Source organism: Mobula birostris, chromosome 2, assembly GCF_030028105.1.
Source record: "Mobula birostris isolate sMobBir1 chromosome 2, sMobBir1.hap1, whole genome shotgun sequence".
NCBI classification, from domain to species: domain Eukaryota; kingdom Metazoa; phylum Chordata; class Chondrichthyes; order Myliobatiformes; family Myliobatidae; genus Mobula; species Mobula birostris.
Genome location: NC_092371.1, coordinates 137,375,417 through 137,395,248, shown reverse-complemented (window position 1 = coordinate 137,395,248; position 19,832 = coordinate 137,375,417). Strand labels below are relative to the sequence as shown.

Genomic DNA, 19,832 nt, shown 5'->3' with positions numbered 1-19,832 from the left:
GGGGAGAGCTGGGGATGGAAAGTGGGAGAGGTGGGGATGGAAGTGGGAGAGGTGGGGATGGGAAGTGGGAGAGGTGGGGATGGGAAGGTGGGGGAGAGAGATGGGGATGGGAAGGTGGGGAAGAGAGAGATGGGGATGGGAAGGTGGGGAAGAGAGAGATGGGGATGGGAAGGTGGGGAAGAGAGAGATGGGGATGGGAAGGGGGAGAGATGGGGATGGGAAGGGGGAGAGCTGGGGATGGAAAGTGGGAGAGGTGGGGATGGGAAGTGGGAGAGGTGGGGATGGGAAGTGGGAGAGGTGGGGATGGGAAGGTGGGGGAGAGAGAGATGGGGATGGGAAGGTGGGGGAGAGAGAGATGGGGATGGGAAGGTGGGGGAGAGAGAGATGGGGATGGGAAGGTGGGGGAGAGAGAGATGGGGATGGGAAGGTGGGGAAGAGAGAGATGGGGATGGGAAGGGGGAGAGAGATGGGGATGGGAAGGGGGAGAGAGATGGGGATGGGAAGGGGGAGAGAGGTGGGGATGGGAAGTGGGAGAGGTGGGGATGGAAGGTGGGGGAGAGAGAGAGAGATGGGGATGGGAAGGTGGGGGAGAGATGGGGATGGGAAGGTGGGGGAGAGATGGGGATGGAAGGTGGAGGAGAGAGAGATGGGGATGGGAAGGTGGGGGAGAGAGAGATGGGGATGGTAAGGGGGAGAGATGGGGATGGTAAGGGGGAGAGATGGGGATGGGAAGGTGGGGGAGAGAGAGATGGGGATGGGAAGGTAGGGAGAGAGAGATGGGGATGGGAAGGGGGAGAGATGGGGATGGGAAGGGGGCAAGATGAGGATGGGAAGTTGGGGGAGAGAGATGGGGATGGGAAGGTGGGGGAGAGAGATGGGGATGGGAAGGTGGGGGAGAGAGATGGGGATGGGAAGGTGGGGGAGAGAGATGGGGATGGGAAGGTGGGGGAGAGAGATGGGGATGGGAAGGTGGGGGAGAGAGATGGGGATGGGAAGGTGGGGGAGAGAGATGGGGATGGGAAAGTGGGGGAGAGAGATGGGGATGGGAAGGTGGGGGAGAGAGATGGGGATGGGAAGGTGGGGGAGAGAGATGGGGATGGGAAGGTAGGGTAGAGAGATGGGGATGGGAAGGTAGGGTAGAGAGATGGGGATGGGAAGGTGGGGAAGAGAGAGATGGGGATGGGAAGGTGGGGGAGAGAGATGGGGATGGGAAGGTGGGGGAGAGAGATGGGGATGGGAAGGTAGGGTAGAGAGATGGGGATGGGAAGGTAGGGTAGAGAGATGGGGATGGGAAGGTGGGGGAGAGAGATGGGGATGGGAAGGTGGGGAAGAGAGAGATGGGGATGGGAAGGTGGGGGAGAGAGAGATGGGGATGGGAAGGTGGGGGAGAGAGAGAGATGGGGATGGGAAGGTGGGGGAGAGAGAGAGATGGGGATGGGAAGGTGGGGGAGAGAGAGAGATGGGGATGGGAAGGGGGGAGAAATGGGGATGGGAAGGGGGAGAGATGGGGATGGGAAGGGGGAGAGATGGGGATGGGAAGTGGGAGAGGTGGGGATGGGAAGGTGGGGAAGAGAGAGATGGGGATGGGAAGGGGGAGAGAGATGGGGATGGGAAGGGGGAGAGAGATGGGGATGGGAAGGGGGAGAGAGGTGGGGATGGGAAGTGGGAGAGGTGGGGATGGGAAGGTGGGGGAGAGAGAGAGAGATGGGATGGGAAGGTGGGGGAGAGATGGGGATGGGAAGGTGGGGGAGAGATGGGGATGGGAAGGTGGAGGAGAGAGAGATGGGGATGGGAAGGTGGGGGAGAGAGAGATGGGGATGGTAAGGGGGAGAGATGGGGATGGTAAGGGGGAGAGATGGGGATGGGAAGGTGGGGGAGAGAGAGATGGGGATGGGAAGGTAGGGAGAGAGAGATGGGGATGGGAAGGGGGAGAGATGGGGATGGGAAGGGGGCAAGATGAGGATGGGAAGTTGGGGGAGAGAGATGGGGATGGGAAGGTGGGGGAGAGAGATGGGGATGGGAAGGTGGGGGAGAGAGATGGGGATGGGAAGGTGGGGGAGAGAGATGGGGATGGGAAGGTGGGGGAGAGAGATGGGATGGAAGGTGGGGGAGAGAGATGGGGATGGGAGGTGGGGGAGAGAGATGGGGATGGGAAGTGGGGAGAGAGATGGGGATGGGAAGGTGGGGGAGAGAGATGGGGATGGGAAGGTGGGGGAGAGAGATGGGGATGGGAAGGTAGGGTAGAGAGATGGGGATGGGAAGGTAGGGTAGAGAGATGGGGATGGGAAGGTGGGGAAGAGAGAGATGGGGATGGAAGGTGGGGGAGAGAGATGGGGATGGGAGGTGGGGGAGAGAGATGGGGATGGGAAGGTAGGGTAGAGAGATGGGGATGGGAAGGTAGGGTAGAGAGATGGGGATGGGAAGGTGGGGGAGAGAGATGGGGATGGGAAGGTGGGGAAGAGAGAGATGGGGATGGGAAGGTGGGGGAGAGAGAGATGGGGGATGGGAAGGTGGGGGAGAGAGAGAGATGGGGATGGGAAGGTGGGGGAGAGAGAGAGATGGGGATGGGAAGGTGGGGGAGAGAGAGAGATGGGGATGGGAAGGGGGAGAAATGGGGATGGGAAGGGGAGAGATGGGGATGGGAAGGGGGAGAGATGGGGATGGGAAGTGGGAGAGGTGGGGATGGGAAGGGGGAGAGATGGGGATGGGAAGGGGGAGAGAGATGGGGATGGGAAGGGGGAGAGAGGTGGGGATGGGAAGGGGGAGAGGTGGTGATGGGAAGGTGTGGGAGAGAGAGAGATGGGGATGGGAAGGGGGAGAGATGGGGATGGTAAGGGGGAGAGATGGGGATGGGAAGGTGGGGGAGAGAGATGGGGATGGGAAGGGGGAGAGATGGGGATGGGAAGTGGGAGAGGTGGGGATGGGAAGTGGGAGAGGTGGGGATGGGAAGTGGGAGAGGTGGGGATGGGAAGGTGGGGGAGAGAGAGAGATGGGGATGGGAAGGTGGGGGGAGAGATGGGGATGGGAAGGTGGAGGAGAGAGAGATGGGGATGGGAAGGTGGGGGAGAGAGAGATGGGGATGGGAAGGTGGGGGAGAGAGAGATGGGGATGGGAAGGTGGGGGAGAGAGAGATGGGGATGGGAAGGGGGAGAGAGATGGGGATGGGAAGGGGGAGAGAGATGGGGATGGGAAGGGGGAGAGAGGTGGGGATGGGAAGTGGGAGAGGTGGGGATGGGAAGGTGGGGGAGAGATGGGGATGGGAAGGTGGAGGAGAGAGAGATGGGGATGGGAAGGTGGGGGAGAGAGAGATGGGGATGGGAAGGTGGGGGAAAGAGAGATGGGGATGGGAAGGTGGGGGAGAGAGAGATAGGGATGGGAAGGGGGAAAGAGATGGGGATGGGAAGGGGGAGAGAGATGGTGATGGGAAGGGGGAGAGAGGTGGGGATGGGAAGTGGGAGAGGTGGGGATGGGAAGGTGGGGGAGAGATGGGGATGGGAAGGTGGAGGAGAGAGAGATGGGGATGGGAAGGTGGGGGAGAGAGAGATGGGGATGGGAAGGTGGGGGAGAGAGAGATGGGGATGGGAAGGTGGGGGAGAGAGAGATGGGGATGGTAAGGGGGAGAGATGGGGATGGTAGGGGGGAGAGATGGGATGGGAAGGTAGGGTAGAGAGATGGGGATGGGAAGGTGGGGAAGAGAGAGATGGGGATGGGAAGGTGGGGGAGAGAGATGGGATGGGGATGGAGGGGAGAGATGGGGATGGGAAGGGGGAGAGATGGGGATTGGAAGGGGGAGAGGTGGGGATGGGAAGGGGGAGAGGTGGGGATGGGAAGTGGGAGAGGTGGGGATGGGAAGGTGGGGGGAGAGAGAGAGATGGGGATGGGAAGGTCAGGGAGAGATGGGGATGGGAAGGTGGAGGAGAGAGAGATGGGGATGGGAAGGTGGGGGAGAGAGAGATGGGAATGGGAAGGTGGGGGAGAGAGAGATGGGGATGGGAAGGTGGGGGAGAGAGAGATGGAGATGGGAAGGGGGAGAGATGGGGATGGGAGGGGGAGAGATGGGGATGGAAGGTGGGGGAGAGAGATGGGGATGGGAAGGTGGGGGAGAGAGATGGGGATGGGAAGGTGGGGGAGAGTGATGGGGATGGGAAGGTGGGGGAGAGTGATGGGGATGGGAAGGTGGGGAGAGAGATGGGGATGGGAAGGTGGGGGAGAGAGATGGGGATGGGAAGGTGGGGAGAGAGAGATGGGGATGGGAAGGTGGCGAAGAGAGATGGGGATGGGAAGGTGGAGAGATGGGGATGGGAAGGGGGAGAGATGGGGATGGGAAGGGGAGGGATGGGGATGGGAAGGGGGAGAGATGGGGATGGGGAAGGTGGGGAGAGAGATGGGGATGGGAAGGTGGGGGAGAGAGATGGGGATGGGAAGGTGGGGAGAGAGAGATGGGGATGGGAAGGTGGGGGAGAGAGATGGGGATGGGAAGGTGGGGGACAGATGGGGATGGGAAGGTGGGGGACAGATGGGGATGGGAAGGTGGGGGAGAGAGAGATGGGGATGGGAAGGTGGGGGAGAGAGAGATGGGATGGTAAGGGGGAGAGATGGGGATGGTAAGGGGGAGAGATGGGGATGGGAAGGTGGGGGAGAGAGAGCTGGGGATGGGAAGGGGGAGAGCTGGGGATGGGAAGGGGGAGAGATGGGGATGGGAAGGTGGGGGAGAGAGATGGGGATGGGAAGGTGGGGGAGAGATGGGGATGAGAAGGTGGGGGAGAGAGATGGGGATGGGAAGGTGGGGGAGAGAGATGGGGATGGGAAGGTGGGGGAGAGAGATGGGGATGGGAAGGGGGAGAGATGGGGATGGTAAGGGGGAGAGATGGGGATGGGAAGGTGGGGGAGAGAGAGCTGGGGATGGGAAGGGGGAGAGCTGGGGATGGGAAGGGGGAGAGATGGGGATGGGAAGGTGGGGGAGAGAGATGGGGATGGGAAGGTGGGGGAGAGAGATGGGGATGGGAAGGTGGGGGAGAGAGATGGGGATGGGAAGGTGGGGGAGAGAGATGGGGATGGGAAGGTGGGGGAGAGAGATGGGGATGGGAAGGTGGGGGAGAGAGATGGGGATGGGAAGGTGGGGGAGAGAGATGGGGATGGGAAGGTGGGGAGAGAGATGGGGATGGGAAGGTGGGGGAGAGAGATGGGGATAGGAAGGGGGGAGAGAGATGGGGATGGGAAGGGGGGAGAGAGATGGGTTTTGGAAGGGGGAGGATGGGAAGGGAAAGGGTCAAGGCTCGGAGTCGGAAAGGGTCAGGGTTCAGAGGTTAGCTGTCATACTGACACTAGTAGTTGCTAGGACCTTGGAGGTGTGTCTGGTTTTACTGCCCATTTTGGCTACAACTTTCCCCCCAACCCCTCTCCCTAATTCTGGTCACTTGTTCTCTGACCCAAGTGCCCTGTGACCTCAGTTACTCACCCTCTGATCTGTTGCCCCTCCCCTCAGGCTGAGCTGCGCCATGTTTCTGGGCGTGTCAGGCCGGATACAGCAGGAGCGACTGAAGCAGCAGGGGATGGGCACCAACGAACAGGCGGTGCACTTCCTGCGCCAGGACTACCAGCAGCTGAAGGAGCAGTGCCGGGAGGAGGGGACTCTCTTCCAGGACAGCCAGTTCCCTGCTGCTCCCACCTCCATTGGTTACAAGGAACTGGGCCCACACTCCTCCAAGACCCGGGGTATCGAATGGATGAGGCAACGGTGAGGAGAGCACCACCCCAGCCAGCTCCACAATCCTATCACCCTCAGTCACCCGTCACCCTACGATCTCATCAGCCATTACCTCCCCCCCCACCAATCCTGTAACCGCACGAAGCCGTCATCGAGTGATCCCGTCAGCCCATCGTCCTGGGCCCCCGTCACCGTTAGTCACCTGTCACCCTATGATTTCGATACCCTACAAACCCGTCAGCCCCAGTAACCCATCCTCCCACGATCCTGTCAGCCAATGATCCCATCACCCCACGATCCTGACACTCCAAGATCCTATCACTCAACACCCAACTACGCCAGTCACCCCTCAATCCTGTCACTCCGGTCTCTCAGCAACCCCACGCTCCAGTCACCCTCAGTCGTCCAGCGATCTCATTGCCCCAGTAATCCCACAATCCCATCACTCCGCAAGACTCTCAATACCCTACAACCCCAAAAAATACACAGTCTTGTGTGCAACCTCATAACCCCAGATAGTCTCTGACTGTAAGCCATGAACCCAAGCCCCCTTATCTGTGTGACCCCCCCAGGTGATCCTACCACAACATCTACAACCCACCCCCCACACCCCCACCAGAACTTGACTCACGTTATCCCCGTAACTCCACCACTTTACCCATATGACCCATCACCCTATACTTGGCTATATTCCTCTTGGCTCTTGTCATGCATATACCTGTCCACATTGTAAAATGTTTCTAGTCTATCAACCTCACCATCTTCCTCTTGTAGCTGGTTTCATAGATCCACCACCTGCTGTTTTTAAAAAAAAGTTGCCTCTCACTCTGTCTATGCCCCTCATGATTTTATACAGCTCTGTGAGATCGCTGCTTAGAATAAAGAGGCAGAATGTCCAACCTCAACCTATAACTCAGTCCCTTGAGTACTGGCAAAATCCTTGTGAATCTTTCTTTGCACCCTTTCGAGTTTAAACATATCCTTCCTATAACTCAATACTCCAAGTGCTGCCCCACCAACGTCGTGTACAATTACAATTTAACTTTGCAGCTTCTATATTCAGTGCACCGACTGATGAAGGCCAGGGTGCCAAATGTCTTCTTCAGTGTCTGTCTGCACTTCAAGGGAACTACACACCCATCCTCCAAGGTCCTGCTGTTCTACAACAGTATCCAGGGCCCTTCCGCTCGATTTAAAAGTCCCACCTTGATCAACCATTCAAAATGAAACACTTCTCATTTTTCTAAATTAAGTTCTATTTGTTATTCACCAACCCACCTACCCAGCCATTCAAAATCCTGCTACAATTCTTTCTTCTCCTCTTTACAATCTACATAACCTACAATCTGCAAACTAACAAACGCCCCTCATACATTCTCATCAAAGTGTTGCTATAGATGACAAATAACAATGGACCCCTCTGACCCCTAGTCAGAGAAACTTGCTTTGATCATCACCCAGTATGAGCCCCGTGATCCCTATGTCCATGACAATGACCCTGTTCCCTTTGTCCCAGCCACGATAGTGCTCTCCATGACTGTTGACCACCTACCACATGACCCTCTCTCAGACTGACCACTTCTGCCCCTCTGTCTGCAGGAGCTGGTGACAAACCCAGAGTTCATCGTGGGAGGAGCGTCACGGACTGATGTGTGTCAGGGAGCCCTGGGTGAGTCATACAGCGTACAACACTGAACAGTATGACACAGGGACAGGTCATCAGGCTGATGTTATGCCAAATTAAACTGAATCTCTTCTGCCTGTACATGATCCATGTTCCTTCATTCCCTGAGCATTCCTGTGTCTGACAGTTTCAGCATATCTGCTTCCAACCACTGCCCTTGGCAGCACATTCCAGGCTCCAGCCCGTACATCTCCTTTGAATTCTGACATTAAACGTATGTCCTCTACTATTTGACATTTCTACCCTGAGAAAAGGGGTAGAAGTTTCCTGTCTACTGACTCTAAAACTTCCGTCAGGTCTCCCCTCAGCTTCTCATGCTGCAGAGAAGACAATCAAAGTTTGTCCAAACTCCTCTTGTAGCTCATACCCTTTAATCCAGGCGGAACCTGTTAAACCTATTTTGCAGCCTCTCGAAAGTTTCACATCCACCTTGTGAGGGGGTAACCAGAACTGCAGCCTGACCAAAGTTTTATACAGCTGCAACATGACCTGAGTTTTTATGTTCAATGTCCTGACCAATAAAGGAGAAACCTTCTGTATCTCTTTACCACTGTATCTACTTGTGTTGCCATTTTCTGGGATCAATGGGTACTCCCAAAGATCCCTCTGCACGGCACTGCTCCTAAGGATCCTGCCATTTACTGTATACTTCCCTTTACGTTTCACCTCCCAAAGTGCAATATTTGTCTAGGTTAAAGTCCATCTGACATTTCTGTGCCCATATTTCCAACTGATTTATATCCTGGTGCATCCTTTGGCTACCTTCCTCACTGTTGATAACTCTGCCAAATGTTGTGAGTCCTGCAAACTTGTATTTTCATACAAATCATATGAACAGCTGGTGCATATCGCAAGTCCTGGTTATGACTGTCCCTAATAAGATCCTGCTTTTCCAGATAGGAGTAAATCCTAAAATCCTAAAAAATTTTCCACAATAATTTCTCTACCACTAATGTAAAACTCACTGGCCTATAATATCTTAGTTGTTTCTACTGCCCTTCTTAACAGAAGAACATCATTGGCTCTTAAGTCATCTGAAAGATTTCTGTCAAAGTCCTGGCAATCTCCTCTCTTGTCTCACTCAGTAATCTAGGATAGGTCACATCAAGCCGTGGCACCTTATCCACCTTAATATTCTTCAAGAAACCAACACCACCTCTTTGTGCCATAGAATGTCAGCATTGTCCACACTAATCTCACTGTCCTTAATGTGCTTCTCCTTGGTGAATACCAATGCAAGTTACTCCTTTTGTACCTCATCCCGTTTGTCTGGATCTAGGCATAAATTTCCGAGTGGTTGTATTCTCTCCCTAGCTACAATCTTGCTTTTAATGTATAAGATGCCTAGGGATTCCCTTTAATTCTACTTGCCAGGGACATTTCATGGCCCTTTTTGTCCTGTCAATTTCCTGTTGAAGTTTTCTACAGCTTCGTTACATTTGTCAAGGTTGTGCCTAACCTCACCTTCCTGAAGCTTACATGTGCTTCCTCCTCCTTGGTTAAATTTACATCTCTCATCATCAAAGTCCAAACCTACCACACTTGCCTTTCTTCCACACGGAATGTGTTCACACTTATTACAAACCCACTGACTCCCGCAGCTCCTACGCTAAGCTAAGCCTCCTCCTTCCCTTCCTCCCGGTTTATCGGTCTATGGCTCAGCTGTTCTGAAGGGAAGCCCTTCACTCCAGGACATCTAAGATGTTCCCCCACCCCACCCCACCCACTGTGACTGACAGAGCCCTCACCCACCTCTTCCATTCCTCAACCTTCTGCTCTTAAACTACTTCATCTCAGACAGAAAAGGGATAGATCTCGCTATATGTCTCCTCCTCTCCCCACTGAAACCCCCCACCCCACCCCAAAGTCCTCTTCCTTCCTCTTGCTAGTCCTCTCAGCCTGGCCAGCTTTGCCTTTGTGGCGGTTCAATGCGGAATCCCTGTCATTGTCACCCTAGGATGGGATGGTTTGTTCTCTTGCTGGGGATGGGGTGGAAGGTGAATCTTTGGAACTTCCTTCCTCAAACGATGGAGCTGTGTTCTCGGTGTGTGGGGGTAGGGGAAGTTACTGGGGATGGTGAGACCAGAATAAATGTTGGGCAGATGAGAGCTTGCCTCCTCCTGGGTTCGGTTGAATCCTGTAGTGTTAGGCCAGTCTCACACACAGAACTCTACCAGAGCTAGGCTAATGTCCCTCTGCCCCATCCCACAACCTGTCCCACCCCCATCCTGCCCCTGTGACTCTGCTCCTGACTCAGACACAGTTGAGAGATTGTCAGGCACTGCCAGTGCATTGTCTTGTGAAGTGGGTGGGGTGGGGGTGTGGAACCTTTGTGTATTAAAGGGACAGCCCCCAACCCAACTCGAGATCAGGTGCCTTGTAGAGGGAGCTTCACTCTGTGTCTGACCCTGGAGTGTGTGATGGGACAGTGTAGAGGGAGCTTCATTCTGTGTCTGACCCTGGAGTGTGTGATGGGACAGTGTAGAGGGAGCTTCACTCTGTATCTGACCATGGAGCGTGTGTTGGGACAATATAGAGGGAGCTTAATTTTGTGTCTGATCCTAAGAGTGGTGAATGGACAATGTAGAGGGAATTTCACTCTGTGTCTTACTGTGGGAGTGTGTGATGGGATAGTTTAAAAGGGAGCTCCCCAGGAGTATGGGACAGGATGTTAAACTAGTCCTGATGAAGGGTGTCAGCTCAAAACATCAACAGTTCAATTATTTTCATAGATGCTGAGTTCCTCCAGCATTTTGTGTGTTTTGCTCTGGGTTTCCAGCATCTGCAGAATCTCTTGTATTTATGTTAAACTAGGGCAGGGTTAGCACAGTAAACAGTCTGGCCCTGGGAAGTGTTGTAGAACAGAGAGCCCTTGTGGTACAGGTATACGGTTCCCTGAAAGGGACAATATGGAAAAACTCAGTTTATTGTCAAATGTACAAGTACGTGTCTGCACACGTCGTAAAAACAAAACCTGCCTGCAGCAGCCTCTTAGGCACAAAGAATCGAGTGAGCAGTATTCACGAGAAAAATAAATTCTATTTCAATCATACGAAATTATACAAGAATGAACTGAATTATAACAAAGAAATAAAAAGTGCACGTTTGTCCAGAGTGGTCACCGTGTTGTTATACAGCGGGAATGATTTGGTTCAGGAACCGAATGGTTGAAGGGAAGTAGCTGTGCTTGAACTTGGTGGTGGGGGACTTCAGGCTTCATACGTCCTGCCTGGTGGTAGCTGCAAGAAGATAGCATGGCCCAGATGGTGGGGATCTTTGATAATGGATGTTGCCTTCTGTGGACATTACTGTCGGTGGTGATAGATGTGCCCAAAATGTGTTAGGCTGAGTCCACGGCTCTCAGCAGCTACTTGCACTCAAATTGCCAAACCAGGCCATGAAGCAATGAGTCAGGACACTTTCAACAGTACATCTGCAGAAGTTTCTTCGGTGTCAGGCTGAAGCTGCTTAAACAAAGGGAGCAAAGACACTGGCGTGAATTGTAATTGCATCTCTGTGCTGGGCCCAAGCAGGGCTGATCATCTGATATATTAATGTCAATTTAAAGCTGCTGACTCTCTCCACTGCCAATCACCCAGTGCTGAGCAGTGTGAGTTTAACCTCCTCCCCCTTCCTGAAGTCAACAGTCGGCTCCTGTACAGATGTCGAGCAAGAGATTGTTGTTGTGGAACCACTCAGCTGGGTGTCCTATCTCACTCCTGTGTGCTGTTTCATCACCAGGTAGATAGGATGTTGAAAAAGGTGTTTTCCACACTGGCCTTCATCAGTAAGGCCACTGAATATAGAAGCTGTAATGTTATGCTGCAACTGTAGAATTTGTTGGTGTGGTCACAACTGGAATATAGTATTGTGTATAGTACAGGTCACTCAGTGATAGGAAGGATGTCGTTAAGCTGGAAACAATACAAGAGATTCACAAAAATGTTACTAGACGATTTGAGTTACAAGGAGACGCTTGGTAGGGACAGACTGTTTTCCCTGGAGTGTAAGGGGATGAGCTGTGACCTTGTAGTGGTTTATAAAATCAAAGAGGGCAATAATAAAGTGAATTGTTTCCCCCCACACCAGGGTAGAGGAATCTAAAGCTACAAATAATTCTCTCCCCCTCTCCCCCCCCTTTCCCGCCCCATCTCGCTCGCTCTCTCTCTCTCCCCTTCCTGGACCTCCCTGACTAATTTCCCCTGCTGCAGTCTGGGTGTGCCTATGACTCACTGCTGGTATTCTCAGAGCTGCTGTGTCCAACCACAAAGGCTTCAAGGCAGAGGAGACGAGATACTTGTTAATCAAACATAGTACTGGGTCACCAGTAGCTCTAGCCGCATACAGAACCCAGTCCTGGGGTATGGGAGGGGGCAGGAATCACAGAAACCCCTGTAAAAACACTGGAGATTTTCCTTAACTACAGCATAGGCTGGGAGGCTGAATCGGGTTACAGACTCAAGGGAGAATGTAAAGGCACAGACAGGAAATGGTGTTTGCTGTGAAGAGGGTTACAAATGTCGAATACCCTGCACTGCACCTTACCTAAATTAGCAAATTGATTAATTTCATTAAGAGGTGTACAGCGCAGTGGGGTAGAGGTTAGTGCAATCGCTTTACAGCGCCACATTCACTGATCGGGGTTCGATACCCACCACTGTCTATAAGGAGTTTGTGTGATCTCCCAGTGACTGCGTGGGTTGCTTACAGGCGTCTCAGTTTCCTCGCACATTCCAGAGAGTTAATAAGTTGTGGGCATGCTGTGTTGGCACCGGGCATGTAGCCACACTTCTGGGCTGCACCAGCACATCATCTGTGTGTTAGTCATTGATGCAAAATGATGCATTTCACTGTATGTTTCGATATACATGCGACAAATAAAGGCAATCATTAATTTTAATTAGTTTATTATTGTCACAGAGATGCAGTGGAAGTTCCCTTCCTTTCACACAGATCAGTATTATAACAGTGCTGTGACATCAGCCAATAACAGTTCAAGTTCATTTAATTATCATTCAACCATAAATGAATACTCATGAATGCAGCCAAATGAAACAGCCTTCCTCCAGTGCAAAGGTACAAATCACAGTAACACAGCACAAGGCACATATACAGTAGCACATACAGTATAAGGTAACAGTAAACAGACTGTCACACAAAAAATGCATAATGTAGCCCAAGTCCCTGAGTCCATAGATGCTGTTAGCAAGGTCAAACCTGCAGCAGTCTGCAATCCAGTTTGTCTCCCCCCGAGTGAATACTGGAGAACCGACGGTGGTGGTGAGACCCCCAATTGAGCATAGACACTATTCCACACTGCTTCTGGAGTCACCTTTCCTGGGCAGCTGCAACGGGCCACACTGCAGCGTGTGGCCTACTCCACACCACCCTCAGCCTCACCAATAAACCAGTGAACCAAACCTGCAGTGTTCTACATCACCAACGTCTATCCAGCTCTCGCTATCAGAAGGTGAACGTCCAAGACAGTCACTCGCTGGTAGACTGCACACCGACTCTGACACCTTTCTGTCGCAGAAACACGATCCACACCAAGTCCAGCTCATCTTCTAACGAGAAACTCACTGATGGAGTAGACCTGCAGTTCTTGAATTTCTTAATGTTCAGCAATTGTTAAAAAAGGCTTTTAGCACTGGGCAATAACACCTTTAGTTGGCCCCGTAGAGGTCACTGCATCTGCATGTTGCCATCTTACTGGAACTGCAGAATAAAGTGTTACAGTTGCACGGAAAGTGCAGATAAACAGTACACAGTCATAATGAGGTAGATTGTGAGGTTAAATGTCCATCATATTGTATTAGGGAACTGTTCAGTAGTCTTATAACAGCAGGTTAGAAGCTGTCCTTCAGCCTGGTGGGACGTGCTTTCCGGCTTTTGTATCTTCTGTCTGATGGGAGAGGAAAGGAGAGCAGATACAGGCCCTTGAGCCCACAATGTCTGAGCCAACCATGATGCCAAATTAAACTAATCCCATCTGCCTGTACAGAATAAATATCTCTCCATTCCCTACCTGTCACATGTCTGTCTAAATACCTCCTAAATGGTGTTATCATATCTACTCCCAACACCTTCCCTGGCAGAACATTCCAGGCACCTTCTGCTCTCTGTGTTTTAAAAAAGAACTTCCCTTATAATTCTCTTTTATGTTTTCCCCATCTCACCTTAAAGCTATATCCTCTAGTATTTGACATTTCCACCCTGGAAACAAAACTGTGACTATATACTCTGTTTATGTTTCTCCTAATTTTATATAATTATATCAGGTATCCCCCCCAGCCTCTAACACTCCAGAGAAAATAGTTCAAGTTCGTGTTTGTCCATTCTCTATAATATAGCTCAAACCGTGCAATCAATGGCAGCATCCTGGTAAATAATTTCAGCACCCTCTTCAAAGCCTTCACATCCTTCCTGTAATGGGCTGACCAGAACTACCCACAATACTCCAAGTGTAGCCTAACCAAGTCTTATTCTACTGCAAAGTGACTTCCTGACCCCAAGCCCGTCGTGTGCAGCCTTTACCACTCTTTCAATGTGCATGGCCGCTCTCGACACTATGGACTTGGACCCCAAGGTTACTCTGTACACCAATGCTGTTAAGTCTCCTTTCATTTACTATACTTTGCCCATAGATTTGACCTTCCAACATCTTACATTTGCTCCTATTAAATTCCTTCAGCCGCTAAATGATCCGTATGCTGTTGTATCTCTGACAACTTTGCTCGTTACGCACAACTCCACCAAGTTCTGGGCCATCTGCGGACTTCCATTTTGATCCAGTATTTATATACAGTATATCTCAAACTCCTGAGGCCATACACAAACAGGGACATTCACGTTTAATACAAACCCCCTGACTCCCACAGCTATCCGAACAAACCGAGAGATGAACCCTAGGTAATTTCTAAGGTAAGAACGTGTTTGGCACAGCTTTGTGGGCCGAAGGGCCTGTATTGTGCTGTAGGTTTTCTATGTTTCTGTTTCTATGAACTCTTCATTTCATTGTGACCTTGTAGTTGAAGAGTGTTTGTTTTAATGGTAGGAGTATTAGAGGTAAGGGTGATGAGTTTAGAGTGTGGATCAGTACATGGAAATATGATTTTGTGGCTATTACAGAGTCTTGGTTAAGGGAGGGACAAGACTGGGTGCTTGATGCTTTGATATTTTAGAAAAGATAGGGGTAAAGTAAAGCACTTGACAAGATCCTCACAGTAGGCTCAAAGTTCAAAACACACGTTATCAAGGTAAGTACTATACCATATACAACCTTGAGATATATCTTCTTATAGGCAGCCACAAAACAAAGAAACACAATAGAATTCACAAAAAAAATCTACGCCACTAGGACAGTCAAACATCCAGTGTGCAAAAAAGGAAGAACAAATCATTCAAACAAACAATCCACAGAACATAAGCTGCAGAATTCCCAAAAGTAAGTCCACAGGCACGGAGCCAGGTTCAGTGCTGCAGCCGGTCCAGGAGCCTGGAGGCTGCAGGCCACAGCAGTGGGGCGAGGTTCGGTGCTGAAGTCAGTGCCAATGCCTGCAGCTGTGGAGCCAGGTTCGGTGCTGAAGCCAGTGCTGATGGCTGCAGGCCACAGCTTTAGAGCCAGGTTCAGTGCTTAAGCCAGTGCCAATGGCTGCAGGTCACAGCTTTAGAGCCAGGTTCAGTACTGATAGTTGCTGCCTGCAGCTGAAGAATCAGTTCAGCGCTGAGGAGTGTAAGGCCTCACAGAGCTGAACACAGGTTCATCCTTCAAAGTCCTGAAAATATATATTTATTAAAATTGTTTGTAGTTCTGTTCTCTCACCAGTGCCATCTTCATAAATGCTCATTCAGAAGATTAAGATGCATGGGGTCCATGGTGATTTGGCCTTTTGGACTGAGATTTGGCTTCTTTGACTGAGAGTTGACTTGGCCACAGAAGATAGAGGATGGTAACTAGGACTTATTGTGGCTGGAGGTTTGTGCCTAGTGGTGTTCTGCAGGGATCTCTACTGGTACTTCGGCTATTTGTGATTTATATAAATGACCTGGATGAAAATGCAGGTGGTGGATCCATAAATTTGCAGATGATGCAAAGTTTGGTGGCATTGTGGACAATGTAGAAGACTACCAAAGGATACAGGGAGAGGAGGGAGGACACAGATATGGACAGAGAAATAGCAGGTGAAGTTTAATCTGGCCAAGTGTGAGTTGTTGCACATTGAGAGCTCAAATGTAAAGGGACAATACTCTGTTAAATAGCAAGTACCCTAACTGGTTTACAGGTGGATCTTAAGATTTAAGTCCCTAGCTCTCTGAAAGTGGTAACTCAGGTTGATAGGGTGGTAAAGATGGCATATGCCATGCTTGCCTATATTAGTCGAGGAACTGAATTCAAGAGTCCAGAAGTTATGTTTCAGCTTTATACAACTCTAGTTCAGCCACATCTGGACTATTGCATTCAGTTCTGGTCATCTTACTAAAGGAAGGATATTGAGCCTTTGGAGAGGATGCAGGATGCTTCCTGGCATAGAGATCATGAGAGGTTACAAACATTTGAGTTTTCTCAGAGCAGCAGAGAATGAGGAGAGACCCGAATGAGGAAGATAATAAAATTATGAGAGGCACAGAGAGAGTTGGCAGTTGGTATCGCTTTGCCAGGACAGAAATGACTAGTACTAGAGACTGCACACTGAAGGTGAGAGAGGCATAGGTTCGAAGCAGTTTTTCTTTTATGCAGAGTGCCTGTAATGTGCTGCCAGGGGTGGTAGTGGAGGCAGATGCAATGGAGGCATTTAGGAGGTTCTTAGATAGGCACGTAACTGTGCAGAGAATGGAAAGATGTGGGCAAAGAATTTGTTTAGTTCAGCATGTTTAATGAATCTGGCAGAACATCATGGCTCACAGTTCTTTGTTTCACTTCCTTCAGAACTGCAACTCTCTCCTGCATTTGGTTTTTAGTACCTCTGTCTGCATGGATAGCTTGCAACAGTCTTTCACTGTATTGGGGTACACATGACATTAAAAAACATAAAAGCATAGAAAACCTACAGCACAATACAGGCCCTTCAGCCCATAAACCTGTGCCGAACATGTCCTTACCTTAGAACTACCTAGGCTTACCCATAGCCCTCTATTTTTGTAAGCTCCATGTATCCATCCAGGAGTCTCTTAAAAGACCTTGTCGTTTCCGCCTCCACCACCACCGCCGGCAGCCCATTCCACGCACTCACCACTCTTTAAAAAAAACTTACCCCAATATCTCTTCTGTGCCTACTTCCAAGCACCTTAAAACTATGCCCTCTCATGCTAGCCATTTCAGCCCTGGGAAAAGGCCTCTGACTACCCACACAATCAATGCCTCTCATTATCTTGTACACCTCTATCAGGTCACCTCTCATCCTCTATCACTCCAAGGAGAAAACGTCAAGTTCACTCAACCTATTCTCATAAGGCATGCTCCCCAATCCAGGCAACATTCCTGTAAATCTCCTCTGCACCCTTTCTATGGTTTCCATGCCCTTCCTGTAGTGAGGCAACCAGAACTGAGCACAGTACTCCAAGTGGGGTCTGACCAGGGTCCTATATAGCTGCAACATTACCTCTCGGCTCCTAAACTCAATCCCACGATTGATGAAGGCCAATGCACCGTATGCTTTCTTAGCCACAGAGCCAACCTGCGTAGCAGCTTTGAGTGCCCTATGGACTTGGACCCCAAGATCCCTCTGATCCTCCACACTGCCAAGAGTTTTACCATTAATACCACATTTGTATATTCTGCCATCATATTTGACCTACCAAAATTAACCACCTCACACTTATCTGGGTTGAACTCCATCTACCACTTCTCAGCCCAGTTTTGCAACCTATCAATGTCCTGCTGTAACCTCTGTCAGCCCTCCACACTATCAACAACACCCCAACCTTACTTACTAACCCATCCCTTCACTTCCTCATCCAGGTCACTTATAAATATCACAAAGAGTAGGGATCCCAGAACAGATCCCTGAGGCACACCACTAGTCACCAGCCTCCATGTAGAGTATGACCCGTCTACAACCACTCTTTGCCTTCTGTGGGCAAGCAGTTCTGGATCCACAAAGCAATGTCCCCTTGGATCCCATGCCTCCTTACTTTCTCAATAATCCTTCCATGGGGTATCTTATCAAATGCCTTGCTAACATCCATATACACTACATCTACTGCTCAACCTTCATCAATGTGTTTAGTCACATCTTCAAAAAATTCAATCAGGCTCGTAAGGCACGACCTGCCTTTGACAAAGCCATGCTGGCTATTCCTAATCATTATTATGCCTCTCCAAATGCTCATAAATCTTGCCTCTCAGGATCTTCTCCATCAACTTACCAACCAGTGAAGTAAGACTCACTGGTCTATAATTCCCTGGGCTATTCCTACTCCCTTTCTTGAATAAGGGAACAATATCCACAACCCTCCAATCCTCCAGAACGTCTCCTGTCCTCATTGATGATGCAAAGATGGCCAAAGCCTCAGCAATCTCCTCCCTCACTTCCCACAGTAGCCTGGGGTACATCCCGTCCGGTCCCGATGACTTATCCAACTTGATGCTTTCCAAAAGCTCCAGCACAATCTCTTCCTTAATATCTACATGCTCAAGCTTTTCAGTCCGTTGCAAGTCATTCCTACAATCGCCAAGATCCTTTTCTGTAATGAATACTGAAGCAAAGTATTCATTAAGTACCTCTGCCATCTCCTCCAGTTCCATACACACTTTTCCACTGCCACACTTGATTGGTCCTATTCTGTCATGTCTTATCCTCTTGCTCTTCACATACTTGTGGAATGCTTTGGGGTTTTCCTTAATCCTGCCCACCAAGGCCTTCTCATGGCCCCTTCTGGCTCTCCTAATTTCATTCTTAAGCTCCTTCCTGCTAGCCTGATAATCTTCTGGATCTCTATCATTACCAAGCCTTTTGAACCTTTCGTAAGCTCTTCTTTTCTTCTTGACTAGATTTTCAACAGCCTTTGTACACCACTGATCTTGTACCCTGCCATGATTTCCATGTCTCATTGGAATGTACCTACTCAGAACCCCACACAAATATCCCCTGAACATTTGCCACATTTTTTCCGTACGTTTCCCTGAGAACATCTGTTTCCAATTTATGCTTCCAAGGCCTGATAGCCTCATATTTCCCCTTAAACATTTCCATACCTTGTCTGTTCCTATCCCTCTCCAATGCTATGGTAAAGGAGATAGAATTGTGATCACCAATCCGATCCAGTTACTCAGACGACACTTCCTCCCTCTCTGTCTCTTGTAAGGATGCCATTCTTTTCTCTGGTAAGATGGCAGCACGCTCGGTCACCACAGCTTCTATGGGCCCAACATATTGTCTTTTTTTTTTAAGTATTTTTATGTTTTTTTAGAATATTCCTGCTGGATATTAAGAACGTAAAGTACTGCAGGTCTACCCCATCAGCGAACTGCTTGTTGACGGAAAATCTGAAGCAGCTGGACTTAGTGCTGCTGCCTATGTTTGTCTGAGAGTTGATGCACGAAAGCAGTGTGCAGTCTAATAGCAAGTGATTGCCTTAATCGCTTTTCTTGTGATTGCAAGACCATGTTGTACATTGTTAATGTGGAATGATGAAGTCTGATTCACTGATTCATTGGCTGATGGTGGGGGAGCTGCATGGCCTCGGAAAAGGCTTTTAGCCGCGATGTTGACTGCAGTCGCCCAAGAGAGGGGCGTTGGAGCTGGTGAGCTCCATGGGGTGCCCCATGGGGGTAGTGTAGCGCAGTGGCTAAGCTGGAGTCGGTGCAGCACTCTCCACGCCCCTCACCAAGTGTTCACTCGGCAGAAGACAGACGTATTGTGTTCGACTGTAGACTGCTGTATCATTCGTGGACTCGGGGTCTTGGACCATACATCTTTTGTATGACTATTTCACTGATGTCTTATATGTGCTGTGTATGACTGTAGGTATTGTGTTTTGCACATTGGTCCTGGAGTAACGCTGTTTCGTATGGTTGTACTTATGGGTAGTCATGTATGGTTGAATGACAATCAAACTTGAACTCTTAGTTTCTCCACCTCAGTTACATCAGCTCTCCAGATGTTGCCTTCCACTTCTGGACATCTGAGATGTCCTCCTTTTTCAGGACATGGGGCTTCCCTGTCCAGACTGTGATTGATGGAGCCCACAGCTGCATCTCCATTTCCCAAGCTTCTGGCTTCACCCCACCTCTCCCATACAGAACTGAGATGAAGTCCTAGTCCTCGCCCACCAACCTCTGCATCCAGCACACCATTCAAAGTCATTTCTGCCAACTGCAATGAGATCCCACCACCAACTCCACCTTCTCCCCATCCATTTCCACTGAGATCGGTCTCTCCATAACTCCTTGGTCAATTCATCCCCCTCCCTCTTGTAGCATTTTCCCTGTATACCGGA

At 50.3% G+C, this 19,832-nt stretch overlaps 2 protein-coding genes across 3 annotated transcripts in view; both read left to right on the top strand.

Annotated features, from left to right (window-relative positions):
* The window catches only part of LOC140210952 (calpain-1 catalytic subunit-like), an 18,441-nt gene extending 12,700 nt beyond the window's left edge, over positions 1-5,741 (top strand). The window contains exon 2 of the mRNA XM_072280245.1: positions 5,486-5,741. Coding sequence (XP_072136346.1) covers positions 5,499-5,741 — 243 coding nt within the window. The 5' untranslated portion in view covers positions 5,486-5,498. The remainder of the gene's footprint in view (positions 1-5,485) is intronic.
* Positions 5,742-7,310: 1,569 nt separating this feature from the next.
* LOC140191653 (calpain-1 catalytic subunit-like) overlaps positions 7,311-19,832 on the top strand; it is a 46,397-nt gene continuing 33,875 nt past the window's right edge. For both annotated transcript variants that reach the window (XM_072249263.1, XM_072249254.1), the window contains exon 1: positions 7,311-7,376. The gene's annotated coding sequence lies outside the window, so the exon portion shown is untranslated. The remainder of the gene's footprint in view (positions 7,377-19,832) is intronic.